The sequence below is a fragment of the Botryllus schlosseri genome, chromosome 16, assembly GCF_051294905.1.
Source record: "Botryllus schlosseri isolate E-star chromosome 16, Bs_hap1, whole genome shotgun sequence".
Classification (NCBI taxonomy): Eukaryota; Metazoa; Chordata; class Ascidiacea; order Stolidobranchia; family Styelidae; genus Botryllus; species Botryllus schlosseri.
The window spans coordinates 11,495,883-11,512,442 of record NC_137251.1 but is presented as its reverse complement, the minus strand read 5'-3'; the positions used below and the strand labels follow the sequence as shown (position 1 = coordinate 11,512,442).

Here is a 16,560-nt window from a genome sequence, read left to right as displayed (position 1 = left end):
TAGAAATAACGCGGCCCTGAGCAATGACAAAACCCCTCTCTTTTCAACATTGTCCACTAGCTCGAAAATATCCGAACGTCCTTACCGACTTAACCCTAAACTGTGGTAACACCAGTACTGTTGACTAAAGACAGTCGGGGCGAGCTAATGTCCGTATCAGATGTTGTTTGGAATCTGCATTCAATGTAAACAACGGACCCGAACATCACAGACTAAATTCTTATTCGCCACGATGTCAACTGAATCACCTGCGACAAATTCAATGTGAATATATATTTTGGTGACGACAAAAAAACATTTTCACGAAATAACCGATTCAAACTTGAAGTTAAATTGTCATCCAAACGAAGAATAAAAAGCATAGAAATGATTCATATAGTACGTCCTGCAACCTCAATATTCACGTTTCTCGCCAATATTTCCGCGAATACGAACGGAATTTCGATAATTCGCTCACCGAAGGGAGTTAGTGATACTGGGGTGTACACGACTTCGGTGAGCAACGGGGCACGAGGTGGATTCTAAATATATATATAAAGTGTCAGGATAGGTCGATATTCGCGCGTTTACCACCGAAGTCGTCAGTGATCGTCACTACTTAAAAAGATCTCACTATCAATAGTAGTACTAAATTTCACGTCGTTGACAGTGATATCGCTTGAACTGTCGATTCGAGCGACCAGATTTGCCTAGGAGTGCCGCGAACCCGAACCTGATTGAACTATAGTGATCTAAAAGAGTGATTTAGGCCTGCCCATATCTGTGTCCAGAGTTTATGTACCGGCCCGCGACGGGATTTTGAGCGCCCCGTGGACAGCAACCAGTCTTATATAATGTTGCCTGCAGCCCGTATCTACTTACATTTGTGAGCAAACGTTTTCGACCATGAACATTAACAAGACAGAGTGGCATTACAATCTAACTTCTGTTTAAAGAACTTGTTGACAACTTTGATCGACCACAGATGTCTGATTGACTTGAACAGCTATTGAAGTACATTACGTTAATAAACTCATCGACTACTGCTTTGGTCTCTATGCTTTAGTCTTAAAATTTACAATAAATACGATTTATTTGTTACATAGGTGGATAAATACGCGATTGGTGTATCGATTCAGGAATAAGGCCCGCCTACACCCGATGGTTGTTATATAACAACCTTGATTTGATCCCGAATACAGCACATACAATTATTATATCGTTAACTAATCGAGTGGTCCTCGGGAGCGATTCAAGCGCGAAATACTTCCAATAATGGAGTCCCAACCCGAAAAGACCGACCGGACTTCGACCTCTTACCCATTGTTGTTACTAAAGTCCTTATAATAGGGTGCACCAGCCCTAGGCATTTTTTTTTTTTTGAAAAGGGGTCGCCGGAGGAAAAAAGGTTAACAACCACTGCTTTATAACCTTTATATCGTTATTTAATATTTAACATTGGATCATGCCGTCAGGTAATATAAAACATAGTCGAGGAATGAGGGTGTGTTCCATAAGGAATGAAAATACCACTTTTTCTCGAGATAAGTTACAAACCTGTAAGCCATCTTTGGAAGCACATAGTGCTGCGATTAATCTTCTGAACTGAATCCGCAAATAGTCATCCTCGCTCCGTTTTAACTGATGACTATTGAAATGGTAATTTCTAGTAGCAATACGTTCTACTTCAGCATGCATCATGTCTATGTCAGCAAGGTATATATATCAATCAGCCTCCTCGCTATGGGCCTTTCCACGCGTTAAATATAGCACCTATCATGCGTTTGAGGTTTTCTTTTGGAAACAAATATAGTAATGCACCCCTTCCATAATTTCACCCGATTCATACGCCCAGCAGTAGTCCGCACTCCTTTTTGTAGACTTTCGAAATTGTGACGAGATAGGGCCTGTTGATTGACTCTGGCTGCAACCGTGTTAGTACTCTGACGCGACCGAACTACAACGTAGCCGATCACAAGTCACATTCAACGCTCTTTCATCCTTGCACTCACACCAAGCAAGCAACTCATTTTCCATTCGAACTCCCATATACTTACTTGGCTGATGCTGCCGCCGAGTCCAACTTCTGAGTTTTCCAGTTCGTTTGTCGAATTTGCGTTTATGCTGCCTATAGAAAGTTTAAAAGAGCGTATTACCTCATTGAGGTAATAATTGAGATGAGATCTTGATTACGAATCGCAAATCTGTCTATTTGAGTTATGATGTATAGAAGTACGTAAGACATTTCACTCCACACCCAAGCCTACATGTCAAAAATATCACTGATTGTCAGAGCTTCGGTCAATAGTAATATTTTCACTATTCACATACATATCCTTTAGCTAAATCAACGTTTTGAATAGATATGACGGCTCAAATTTACGGGCGTGTTCCTAGCGTGATAGCTCATACTGTAAGTGAATAGGCAAGCTCTATGCCCAGCCGCTTACCTTCCAAAATGCCTGTGATACTCTTTTGCAAGGATCCGACAATTTGTTGAAGATCTGAAAATCGTTGGAGACCGTACACCCGGCTATTATCCCCGATGTCCCCGGTCGCTATTATCTGAAATGATATTTTTGTAAATAATTGGCCATTTACACCAGGCCAATTTTGTTCCTTTTACTCCGTAGCACGGCCCGTCTCTAGACTTACACGGATGAAATGGCGAGGAGGAACCTAGGTAAACCTCCAACACTCGTAGTTAGGAATTCTGGAGTCGACCTCGGTCGGACTTCGAACCCGCAACCAATGTTGCAGCTGTAGAATATACCACTACGCTATCTCGCCACCTTTCAGTGGATTGATAACGTGGCGAATAATGCATGTCATAGAAATTTGAATGTCGTCAAAACCAAATCATTTTGACTTAGTCACGAATAAGTATATTACAACTTGGAAAACTGACACCAGCGATTTACAAACAAAACTCTGCGACGCTTCTCTCCAAACTAACTAATCACTATTGTACTTCTACTTGAAGTCGTTACCGCACGACTTGAAAATCGGTCCTTCCGCATTAATGCAGTAGGAATGTATGGGATTACCTCTATTTGTATTTTAGTATGAACGATGGCTACTTTGACCACCTCTGGTGGAAACCCCAATCCACATCACCAAAACTGTCAGCACTTCCTATACTCAAGGGATTGTCGCTAGGTGGCTGAAAAGTATCAATTATCAGTTCTATTAATTGTTTACGATATTTTTTATTGCGACATCAAGCATGATGATAAAACACTGTGGCTTGCTACTAAACCCGTCTAATAAGTTCCCTAGGTGGCGATAGCGAGTGTAGAATAATATCCGGTAAGATAAGCGAATATAGTAATATTTTAATAATTTTGTTGTCAGACAGTGCTTTTACCAGACTCAAAGCAATTAATGTAGAGCGTTAACAGGATAGATAATATGGTGGTGCTGTGTTATGGAGCTTTCTTGCTTAGCAAATGCCAGAGCCACCATCTTCAGATATAGGCCCAGAGTTGTCATTTGCAGAGCTATGGCAGCATGCACAGAGGGCGCATTGTGAACTGGGGAATGAATAAGTGAGAATTTGAAATAGACAAAATTCGAAATCATGAATAACTTAGTGCTGGAAAATGTCTTGGCAACGATACTATTTGTAGTGCACATCAACACTGTCAATAGTTTATAACATATCGAAATCAATTTGTAATCGGTGAGATTGTTTTATGATATTTGCCCTTCACAATACCACACCAAAACGCGAACTGTCTGATATGAACAGAGAGTCATTTACCTGAAGTTCACGCGGGCTGTAATCGGCCACGCCTACTGCAAAAGTCGTTATCCCGACAGACCTCGCATACGCAGCGCTTGCTGGAAGTTGCGACGCATCGTTGCTCCTAGAATTGTAACCGATTAACATCCGTGAGCATGGGCAGTGACATGAGATTGGGCACTGACCATGAGTGAGCATTGAGCAATGACCAATTACCACACGCAGTACCTTGCTCAGATAAAGCGACATAATCTGCTGTAGCACTACATGTATGTAGACTACTGGAAGAGCGAATGAATATATCAAGTCATGAGTAGCAATAGGCTACCTGCCGTCAGTCAGAAGAATCATCACTTTTCTTGTGGACGTATCGTTGAATCGGTCCGAGGACATGAAATCTTCAACAGTCTTGTTGATGGCATGGGCGGTGTACGTTGTGTATCCTTGAATCTTGATTTTGTCAACGGCTTCCTGCATACAGATATTTTACGATGAGCTTGCTATATAGACGTGTGCGCTACACTCGCATACCTCAAACTCTTGTTGCGTGCGGTATTTCCCCAGCTCAATTTCAGTTTTTACGTACGGTTGTCTATCTTTTGGCCTTAAAGAAATAAAATACATGCTAAGTACAACAGCTCTCGGCATAATACTTTCTGTTAAAAGGTGATATTATCGATATAGATTGCTCCTCAAAAATAAATCCGTCCGGCCGAAATACTTTATAACCAAGTTTTTAGTAAGTATTACATAAATGTGGAAGAATTGAAGCAATATAACACAGCACCGCACGCAGGCGCGTGCTATATCGGGATTTTATCTGCTGCTATTTCTGGATCGGTGTAATTGACATACGTCTAAGGTTGCATTCAAGACAAAAATAAATTTAAAACAAACATGTTTAAAACATGACCCTTGTTTAAAACGTGTTTTTTTAATTTTTCTGTTTTGTTTGTTTTTAGCCATGGCGTCCCAAATATGTGATTGTGACGTCACAATGAATTTACATCAACAATTGAAAATATAGGGTAAACACGGCTCCTTTGACTAAATAGGCTTCTGTCATAAACGGACCAAAAATATCACGCAGTCATGCAGCATTTTTACGGTCGACGGCCACCATCATCAGAACATCCATTCCGTACCAATGATTTACATCTATACATGCTGTGACGGTTGAACCGGCGACGATTTTGGAGGTTCCAACCATTCCATATCGTCGACTATATCTATGGCGACACGTTCGAAGGGTCATACGCTACAAGGCTACATGTTTTTCGAAAGTATTTACACAATTATAAAACTTTCGAATCCTAAACCATTGTTACATAGCATTTGTTTAAACACCACCATCTCACTTGCAACCCTATACGACGCTCTGCATTTACTTACGTGGCATAAAAGAATATAGGCTATTGCGTAATGCTGGTCGTTACTAAACTAGGAAATACGACCAAACACGATCATGGCATATCTCCACGCTGCTTAACAGTATCACAAATAATAATTGGTTGTTGGCCTCGTGTCAATCCGAATTGATCCGTGCATAGGTTATGAGTTATGAGTTATGACGTAGATAGGTTTTTCACAGCATGCTTCGGTGTACTAGATATGTCCGAAACTATATCTTCGAAATATCCATCACATATGGTTTTGACATACATATCAAAAGCAATTTCTATACGAACTTTAAAACAGCGACGTTTTGAAGGATGTTACAGACGCCACCGTCGCGTCGATTCACGCAGGTGCTTCTTAGTGTAATTTATAATAATCACGACACCAGACAGAGACACGTACCGGTTTCTGTCGTTATGCAAATAAGGCATATCAGTCTGGTCTGCCAGTGGCTAAATCCCCAAGACTATGTACAGATAATGTAAACCCGTGTAGACCAATGGGAAGGGTATCAGATGCGCTCAAATTATTCAGTACAGGTACTAAGTAGAAGTAGAAGTAATGTCAGTTCCTACGCATATATTTCCAAGGCATTTAAACTACTTCAAGAGGAAGTAGAAAAGTGCTGAAGTAAGGAGCTCTAAAAGTAAATTTGGTCGAGAGGTCGCATATACTTTCAGCAGTTCATCGCAGGTGTCTGCATTCGAAATTGCATGGTGCTCCTTCTCGACCAACGCGAAATGCAAAAAAGACACTGTGTGCAATTTCGAGAACATTTTCGGATATCGTGATGCGAGAACTGCTTTTTTCAAATGGTATGAGAATTTCAGTCATCAACGTGACGCAAACATACCCCTAAACTACTTTCTATTTTATGAAATTCGAAGTGTGAAAAGCTAGTGATTTTGTCATGAAAACTGTTGGGTCAAAGTATACTGCAAGTATATGTAAAAACTACTTGTGTACTCCGAGGTATTCCGTTGCCAACCGACCCTGGTGTTTTTCGACTGCAACAATGATGGCCAAAACGGCGTATCATCACAAATCATATGTATGAGTTGTGTGCAGTTTGGTGTTTCGACTATACTATGGTCATTTTACACCAGTCCCATATTCCTTATTATGATTCCTGATCCGCCGACTTGTAGCATGGCCCGATTCTAGGCTTTTTATAGGACACCGCTTATGCGGATGAGAGGAGGAGCCTAGATAAACCTCCAACACTTGGGAAGAGATTCTGGAGTCGACCACAGTCGGAATCGAATCCGCAACCTAACTCATCTGTGGATCATACCATTACGCTATCTCGCCACAAGTCTATATTGGTTGACACAGGCTACTGCGAGTCAAGTGACCTACCTTCCCGTATACCAGTGGGAATACTGCACTACGCCGACGCGGGCAAACTTGTTCAGTTCAAACGTTGACGAAACACGCTTCACCCAGTCTTTGACGCGGCCGAAATTACGCGGGTCGTCCGCTGTCACCGACCCGGATCCATCCAACACGAACATAAGATCGATGAGAAGCGACGGGCAGTCTGTAAGAACACACGTGATTATATTTACGAATTGCAGACGTCTATAGTCTGAACTTGCACGGAGAAAATTCATAGATATGTCATTGCTACAGCTGTAATTAATTGCAAAAGTTCATTCAAGATATACGAAGACAATTATGGGATTTTGGTTTCACGCATCAGGTGGCGTAACCCTATTACAAAAATTGGGTCGGTTAGAGTTCTACTAGCCCGATTGTAATTTAATTAATATAAAAAAACGTTGAAAAAATAATTATGGTAAAGTGTATAAAATTTAAAACTTGAAGAAATCAAAATGTTTAAAAATTAATTAAAACGATGTGAATATACATCTAGTGATAAGGGCTAGGCATTCGATTCCTAGTATAGTATTCGAACACCGCATGTCATGATGTCAAAACAATGATAATAACTTTAAAAGCTCAAATAAGTAACGTTTTGCGACCACAAGGACAATAATAGTAGTAACACCTCATCCAAAATAGTGTCGCGATTCTGCACCATCACTATTGCATAGCGCTTGGGGGCCATTGTAAGGTCGATCACTACTGGGTAAAAATGCCGTTTCCCGGATATTCGCAAGATGACGCAGTCAATCTCGGAGTATTGTAAATTATTAGATCCCTATCCGCTCGATAATGATGGTCAGACTTACGATTACTGGCTTGCTTGGAATTTTTGCTCCACGATGCTCCGAAGTCCATGCTGCTGAAGCAAGTGCCCTGAGCCAGGTAGTTGGAGCTGCAGTTTCGCAAGAGCGTGGGCGCACAGACCTTCGAATCAAATGGAAATTTTGTATTAACAAGCCATAGGCTTGAAGACGAAGTATGGTATGTACTCGGAACATCAATAAGGACTAATTTGGGGCTAACAAGGTCATTGGAACAGATATTTCCCTTTTTCCCACGACTGCGTTTTGATTAAGCCATCCTTCTTGCAGACATTTAATACCATCGTACCGTCATAACTATAACAGCAACTTCTTTCGTGAGACTCACGGATATCTAAATATCCCTGGTGATACTTCACATGTTTTCATATGGAAATATTGGATAATAGATTTAGACTAGTATAGATAGTATTAATATATAGTATCCTCTGAAATTACCAAAAGGTAGAAGATAAGTAACCCATGCGCTACACACACCACTTTATTTTGTCATATCATGAGCGCTTTCGATTAAATAAATTCTACTTACGACCGCATCCCGTTCGTTCGTTTGGAAACGTGATTTCACGAGAGTAGCTCCGACAGACTCCCCCGAAGTCATCAAGGTCGGATCTCTTGGGTGGTCAGAAGACGGACTCACTGACTTACAGACGGGCTCTTTTAAAGACACTGGGAAATCGCAAGCGAAGACATCGCCCGGTTTGTTTGTTTGACGTTGGAAGGAGGGAAACTTAGCGGTGACGTCTGTTGTCGATTGCTTCGGAGAACCGATCAGAAATCTGGGAACAGATGGACATCGTTAGTACTGCGATAATTAATTTCGTTTATTTATGTCGTGATAGCTTCATAGCCTAATGAAAACGTGGTATTCCTAAGTCGGTATATCCAATAACTGAAGGTTGCCAAGTCCTCGTTAGGTACATGCTTATAGTTAGCTATAGTAAATCGCCAGTCATTCTCTTAATGGAGCACTGCACTCTAAAAATGATGTGGTCTCAAATTGAAGAGTGAAACGAAAAAAAAATTGGCCGCAGCCGTTTGCTTCAGAACGCCACCGTAATGGAGCTGCAATGTATTGAAATTTCCAGAAACACATCACGCTCCAGCAGTCACGCAGAGATCGAACTTTATATAGTTGTCAATCAATCAATCAGGTTTATTAATATTTTCACCGTTTCAAAACATCACAAGACTGCGATACAATGAAAAGATAGGAAGGTGTCGAAACAACTTGGAGTAGCCATTAAGATCAGACACCCACCTTAGCCTAGGCGAAGTAAATAAGAGGCATGCACACATTGCACAGTTGCACACTGAATGAAAAGTAATGCAGAGAATATAAGACGCAAGCGACAAAATGAGGTGGCATGTGGCGTACACGCCAGAGATAGAATACACTAGGCCTGATTTTGACATAAATCTACTGACTGAATATCTTCCGTTGAACGCGGTATCTAAACCACCTTGGCGTGTACGATATATTTCCTTCATAACATCGGCTGACAACTATATAAAGTTCGATCTCTGCGTGAGTGCTGGAGCGTGATGTGTTTGTGGAAATTTCAATACGTTGCAGCTCCATTACGGTGGCGTTCTGAAGCAAACGGCTGCAGCCAAAATTTTTTTATTTCGTTTTATACTTCAATTCGAGACCACGTCATTTTTAGAGTTCAGTGCCCCTTTAAGAATAGTAGCCTTTACCAGCGTTGTTGCTGCGTATCACTACAAAATGCAGATAATTTATAAATATAAGATGACATAGTGAATATCTCTTAATAGGTCAATAGTTCATGCAGGGCCCTATAAATTGATTGATTGATTTCCAATCATGGTGCCAAAGCTTCCTCGTGCTAGAGGTGGCACCAATATGTAGTAGCACAACACTTGAAATATTGAGTCGCTAAATGGCTACCCCAAAAACGATATTCAAGACTATAATGCATAAATCTACCCGGACGTATAAACGTGATGCCATTGGCGGGATAAACGAGTATTGGCCCTGCCATTATTACCATGACAAATTGCATCTCGTCTATTAATGTCTACTGAGGTGTCATATTACAGAAATGATAGAAGGGATGTTTTGATGTACACAGTCCATATACTGTCACAAGCAAATTGTCGCGTATTTCACAATAGAACAAGATTTTTTCGGGCTCCGTATTACATGATTGCCGACGACAGGAATGTACAGCTGCACACTGCACAAGATGACCAGATGTAGGATGCACATGGCCGTGAAACCGGGGGCCACACTAAGGATATCTATACTCGTTGCAAGACCCGTCATCTCGTTAGGAATTAATAACGGTGATGGCGAGCATTATCATTAAAATCGTGAGTACCGCAATGCAAATAGTGTTTATAGCGTGAACACATCTTTCAGTATATCGAATATATTTTGTGAAAATATTCCTGTGCGAAGTCAACCTTTGCAGCGTGTATATTTTTGTGATTTTTGTGATTTCAGCCAACTTGTACTCAACTCGAACCTTCCATACCAAGCCAAGTTAGTGGGCCTCACCTAGTTCCTTTGAGGCCGCATTTGCACACCCAGAACCTACACGGCCTTGCTAATAAACTGAAAGTATATTCGTAGTCCTTATCATCGAATCCTTATTATTAGAATCTCTTTCTTGTATGGTCAAGTTGTCAGGTCACTGCGTAATAGTAATGTCTTGTTGAATTCATTCTTTTAAAGAACATCGTAGATACGTGTATGCAGCGGAAATAGCCAAATCAATAGGTGCATTATCCGAAGAACTACGATTGTAACCACTGATATGAACCAAAACTATTTATGAAACTGTAGGTAACGATTCACGAATAGACTAGGAAGTCCGTCACTTTCGATTTATTACAGAGCATGCGGGCCTACGCATTTAGATTCGCGGTACAGGATAGTGATTCTCAACTGCAGTTACGCTATTCGGAGAAAAGCAAACCATGTTATAAACCAATACTAACAATTGTAACCTCACAACTTTCATACGCATCAAGTCAGTGACGTAAGGCTAAAAGCGTGTGTGTGGTGATCATGTCGGGCCGGGACTCCTTTTTGTCGAAATACCATAAGATTTATGCCATCAGGGGGACGGTTTCGCCAGAGTATATTTTCTCATGATTTGATCCATGACCTCATATATAGTATTTGCGACATTACATACCCACAATTGATATGAAATGATACTTTAGGCGTTGGCACGCATATGCAGGGTTGTAATGCCTCGGGTGACGATTTTCTGATGACTCGACTCGAGTCGAGTCAATCTGTGTATTGACTCGACTTGGACTCGAGTCCTTGCGCATGACTCGAACCAAGTCTTATGACTCGAGACTTAGACGGCCAAGACCGACATTTCATTGTAATTTCGAAGAATAGTAAAGTAACCACCCTATTGGGATTTCGTTTATTGGTACTGGTACTTGAACATGCGACCAGAAAGTGCTGAAAGTGATGGAAATGAGTATATTATAAATGCGAATCATTTGATATCACCAAACAGAGTTATAAAAAGGGGGTTTAACAAAACTTTAACTGGAAACTGAGCAGTCAACACGATGCCTTCGACTCGGACTCGAGTCATAATACCATGACTCGGACTCGACCCTCTGCTCGATGACTTGGACTCGGACTTGACTCGGTGGTGAATTGAAAATGACTCGACTTGACTCGAGTCAAAACTATAAAAGTGAGATTGACTTGTGACTTGGAGCCTTGTGACTTGGTTATAATTATGCTCATACTTAATCCACCAATCACACGCTCTGTAAATTACAACTTCCGTAAACATAACATTAATTGACAGTCAATATATTATGTGTAGTGGATGGTTGTTCATCCCATTTAATGATGACTTCTGATTTTTGATTTCGAAGACTACTCCTAGTAATTTCAACACCTTCCTATCTTTCATTGTATCGCAGTCTTGAGGTGTATCGAAATGATGAAATTTTTAGCAATAAATTGAATTGACTCGCATTCTTACTTTTAGAAGAACAGAAAATGATTCGTTCGAATCGAAGCCATGTGAAATAGTATTTTAGTCGATTTGTAATATCATATATCCATAATGTAAAGGGTAGATGATAATCGATTGCATCACATCACTCTATCTCGCGATTTTAAGATTCATACTATCATTTCGAAGTTTTGCGCTGATTACTTGACGTATATAGTTGATGGTCGAGAACGCGAAATCAGAGCCTTTCAAATGCAGTATAGGCTACATCTATAATTTGATATCCACACGCAAGGATTTTGTCAATGTGTTTGAGGCCACTCACAAATCGAAGTAATCCTGATCTGCATCGACCAAATGAAGTTACGGGAATATCACCGGCTCAAGTCTATAGTTATATAGTATCTCGTTTGCTGGAAAATCTGATTAAAGTTTCATTAAAAAGCTGTAAGATACTCACGTTACTTTCGGTATTCCACTCTTTGGCGCCGGGCTCCATACAAAGTCATGTCCAAAGTGATGCACCTCATCCGAGTTACCAGGTGATATTGTATTAGGATTCGTAATTAAGTAATTATCAGTTGTGATAACATTGTAGCATTCTTCGCAGGGCAGGAAGCAGAACACAGTAACTAGAGCGAACAGCGCATATCTCCTGTTCTTGATCAGGCAAGCTCCCATGTGGCTTGTCATATTAGATCCTATACACTCTGTAGAAACGGTAAATAGTTTGGTTGGGTTATGAAAATCCCCAATACTTTGATAAAGTGACAGCGAGTTTAAATTATCCTAGTAGACACTATCCCTAAAGTTCTGCACTTGGACTCAATAGAGCTATTATTTTTGTATTCTATGCACAAGTGTCAATGAAGTTGCCACATGTCTGGTAACATATCTCTGACCGATTCGATTAACTTCGATTAACTTGCAAGCTACGAATGTCAGAAATGCAAATGTCCATCGCTTCCAGACTCCGTGAGTGTGGAACCTGTACCTTTAGCCTGATATATCTTACATATAGGTCAATACCATGTCATGACTAAATGCCATCTTCTCGGAAATGAATGTTGTAGACCTTATGACTGTTTATAGTCTGCCACTCGCAGTATTATAAATGAATCCTGCACTATGCGTAATCAAGGACATCACGTGCAATGAACCGTTCGTGATTGCTTCAGAATATATACGCTGGTGAATATCCTAGTAGATAAATATTGAAGAGAGAAACGGCTCTGGCGGAAATCAACGAGTTATCGAAAGATTCGGATCGATTCAGATGGAGAGCATATAAGAAATCGCATTTTCCATTGATCACCCGAGAGTACATAATCAATTCCGTAATGACAAATCCATCACAAAGATCATCAACTGCCGTAACTCAGACGCCCAGCCGTGTGACGTGTCGCAATATGTTTGTATTTTTTGGAATCGTTAACTAATTTAACGCGGGCGCGGTCACGTATTGAAATACCGTGTCGAAATTATAGGAGTTCAAACCAGTGTGGCGAAATACGTAGACTTAACATGTGGTAGACCCGGCGGATGTTTGGATTATAGTTTGGTGCGGTTCCTTCAAAATTATCAAGACTGTGGGTTAGGTGTAAATGGTGTGATAAATGACGACGTTTTGGGAATGACTGGCAATATACTGCAGAAGTTCACCATTCGGATAAGATAAAATATGTCACAGGCATGGATATATGAAGTTTGTATTAGTTATGTAGTAGTCAATAAAGCTAGATATAATCACGCCTCGACACTAAAGCCAATGACGGTTCGCTGCCAAACGTTGTCAAGCGATTATCTAGACCTGCCCGGATAAAGACTCGGTCGAGTTGGCGCGGATTTACGATTTCGGTTCTGCCCTACATCTATCTAAGTCATGACCACGACTTTAGTTGGCTTTCCAAGCCGTACAAGTGACCCGGATTTTCGATTTCTGTTTCAGATATCGATGAACCTGTGGAGAAGGCGCAAACGTCCGCTTTGAGTGAACTTTGGAATTATTGTGGTAATTGCCTTTGAACACAGACTCTAAACCGTCACCAATCGACAATTTCTACAACGCTTTGTTGTTTACTCGTAGCTGTAATGTGGCGGTTCTTTTATCCAGGCTTGTGACATCGCTTTGCAAAACAGCGAGTCCCACATTAATTCCCCAAGATACTTCACTGGTATCTGTGGGAATGGTGTTAAAACTCAGGTTTCGGCCGCATATACTTGATATATTATTTGAAGGGTCAAGTTTACCAGTACCACGATTCGCGCGTGAACACCGTTGCCGAGGGACCTTCATGTCTACTAAACTTCGTTATAGAAATCAGGGTTGTAATGACTCGAGTCATGACTCGACTCGAGTCCGACTCGAGTCACGATTTTCGGATGACTCGACTCGACTCGAGTCATTTTCTCAAAATACGGAAATGACTCGACTCGACTCGAGTCAATCTGTGTATTGACTCGACTTGGACTCGAGTCATTGCGCATGACTCGAAGCATGTCATTGACACGAGATTCAGACGGCCAAGACCGACATTTCATTGTAATTTCGACGCCAAAACACTATTGGGATTTCGTTTGTTGGTACTGGTGCTTGAAAATGAGACCAGAAACTGCTAAATGTGGGGAAAATTGATATATTATAAATGTGAACCATTCAATATCACCAAACAGAGTTATAAAAAGTGGGTTTAGGAAGACTTTAACTGGAAACTGAGCAGTCAACACAATGACTTGGACTCGGACTCGAGTCATAATACCATGACTCGGACTCGATCCTCTGTTCGCTGACTTGGACTCGGACTTGACTCGGTGGGAATTGAAAATGACTCGACTTGACTCGAGTCAAAAATATAAAAGTGAGATTGACTTGTCACTCGGAGCCTTGTGACTTGGTTACAACCCTGATAGAAATCAATATTGCGCTCGACTATACCGATTACATATGGAGATTTCCCTTGCTATAGAGCTCCCACGAAAGAAATATCTCATTAGCTGGCATTATTTCTACTACGGTTGATGGTGACTCGCAATGCCTGCTTTCGTCGCCAGCATTCGGAAGTCTGGGAATTCAGAGGTCACTGGGTTGGGAGAAGAATTCCACTGCGTTTGTCACTGTGGGGCATTGTTGAGACAGAATATATTACAATTTTCTCCCAAATGCACGTATTTCGACCTGATTGTCCCCACTTTTAGCTTTCATAGTGAGTGAACTGTGCATATTGTTTTGGAAAATAAGTTGGCTGTATACAGTGTTTAGTGTATGTATATTGTATATGTATGCGGGCATTACCGGTCCACCCACATCGCTCTATCAAGTACGACAGACAACGACTGTGGGACAATATTTCGCTCACAATCAGACATCCTCGAGCATGTCCTTGTCCATTGTCCACATTTAAGTCAAAATACAAGCAGATCATTCCAAATGTATACTATAGTCTGCGCTCAATATCACCAGACCACGATCTGACATATGTAATTTGCCTACCAACACATGCCACTTAATTTTCGTCGCTTGTCCTTTTTGTGATATGTTTTCTTCTGTAACTTTTAATGTAGCATTGTACAGTCCTCCTATTTACAGTATATGTTCTCACTAAAGGTGAGTGTTTCATTGAAAGGCTGCTCCAAGTCGTTTCGAGTCCTTCCTACCTTTTCATTTTACAGCAATTCTGTGCAGTTGCGAAATGATGAACTTGTAATGACATACTGAAGACAACGTCGCAATATCGCGGCCAAGTTCTGGCGGGTTCAGTACGCCTATATGATATAGTATCGATAACTCTGACTTTGCTCTGACTGACTGACAATACTCTGACACTTTCTGCTTCTCTCTACGACCGCTAACTGCATCACGAATGACGAGAGCAAAGCCCGCTGCTAACAATGAAACCGTTCGCGATAGCAGCGAGACACCGACTAGTTTTTTATTTTATTTTGATAGCGTGCGCATCAAATTGAACACGACCGAAAATGATACCGCCAATTTGTTTTTAAGACTTGACACACTTTCATGAATTGCCCGCGTTGTGCGATGTGATGACGAGTTGTTCTGTCGAAATATATATATGTACCGTTATAGTAAGTGAATGCTAATTACAGGGAAAATCCGTTCGTTAGGTTTGGAATTATATCTGTAAGATAGCCATGTCAATTCAAAATCAGTTCTCCGAGGTTTAAATCTCAGTTTGTGATGTACATAATAATCAAGCGTAGGCCTATGTAAGTTTGTCTCTTATTGATCGGATATTGTACATGTGCAATTGTACATATCCGGAAGTACTATTAGGAACGCAAGGCAATAGGCTATTTGCAGGACCTCGATCACGTGACTAGATACGCATAGCAACCAGAAATTGGTTAGCACGCTACTTTCTCGCGCACCTGCTTCAGTGCTAAATATCGCATAGTGTACTGTTGATTTCTGGTTGTAAACGTTTCGGAAATTTGTTGTAGAAGTCATCAGAGATTTACCTATGCTAGATGTCAATCCTGTACAAAGCATTTAGAATGATATCGTCAGAATTACGCAGAAATTCCTCGGTAACGTAGCCGTGTTTCGGATATAGTATATTATCGTTTTCGGGATGTAAACATTTTATAATAATGCCATGGAAATGTGCAAGGATTCAAATGTGTTGGATGTCTTTGACCTGTTACGCAAGAGTAATTCTAGCCACGGCAGTGGATATATTGAAAAAAATCGAGCACTTGCCAAACACTGCCTGTATTATTGAATAATTGCGGGGAATATCAAGCAAATTGTTATTTAACAGAGATCAGTCTACCACCGATGCATCCTCTGATTGTGTCATGTTGTAATATTTCTTGATCACGAGTACAGAAGTCATTGTTTCTCGGATCCATAAAGTACAGGGGTTCTGAAAGTATGGGTCGCGCAGGGTATAAATTTGGTCGTGAGTCGTGACCGCACCGGAGCAATCTTTTAATATGTATGTAATATGTGCTGAATTTCATGCAATAGATAATTTCTTCGCGCGATACCCTCTACGGGCAGTTTTTGCGTGTTGAGCGCCACTCTGTTGGATACTATAGCCAATAAGCGAGGCACGCAGAAAAGTGGTTACGACAATATGGCTTGATCATGGAAATGTGCCGTGTATTACACAAATTGGTTTGATGTCTTGATGATATTTGTCTGATGTTAGTTTATCTGGAAAATTCTAATATGCGCGGGCAATACTTGCGCAATGTAGATCGAGGGAAAGAGCTGAGCGGAAACTGCCGCACCCCATATTTGTTA

The 16,560-nt window shown here is 40.9% G+C and overlaps 1 protein-coding gene across 1 annotated transcript; it reads right to left on the bottom strand.

Moving 5' to 3' along the window:
• Window positions 1-258: 258 nt before the first annotated feature.
• Window positions 259-15,125, bottom strand: LOC145459475 (integrin alpha-M-like). Its single transcript, XM_080338121.1, has 11 exons — window positions 14,194-15,125; window positions 11,755-13,600; window positions 7,862-8,111; window positions 7,318-7,435; window positions 6,482-6,662; window positions 4,256-4,328; window positions 4,053-4,195; window positions 3,743-3,848; window positions 2,430-2,544; window positions 2,037-2,107; window positions 259-521 (listed from the first exon to the last, which is right to left on the bottom strand). Exons 2-11 carry the CDS (start codon window positions 11,985-11,987, stop codon window positions 372-374), a joined length of 1,440 nt encoding a protein of 479 aa, XP_080194247.1. The 5' UTR covers window positions 11,988-13,600; window positions 14,194-15,125; the 3' UTR covers window positions 259-371.
• Window positions 15,126-16,560: the final 1,435 nt, after the last annotated feature.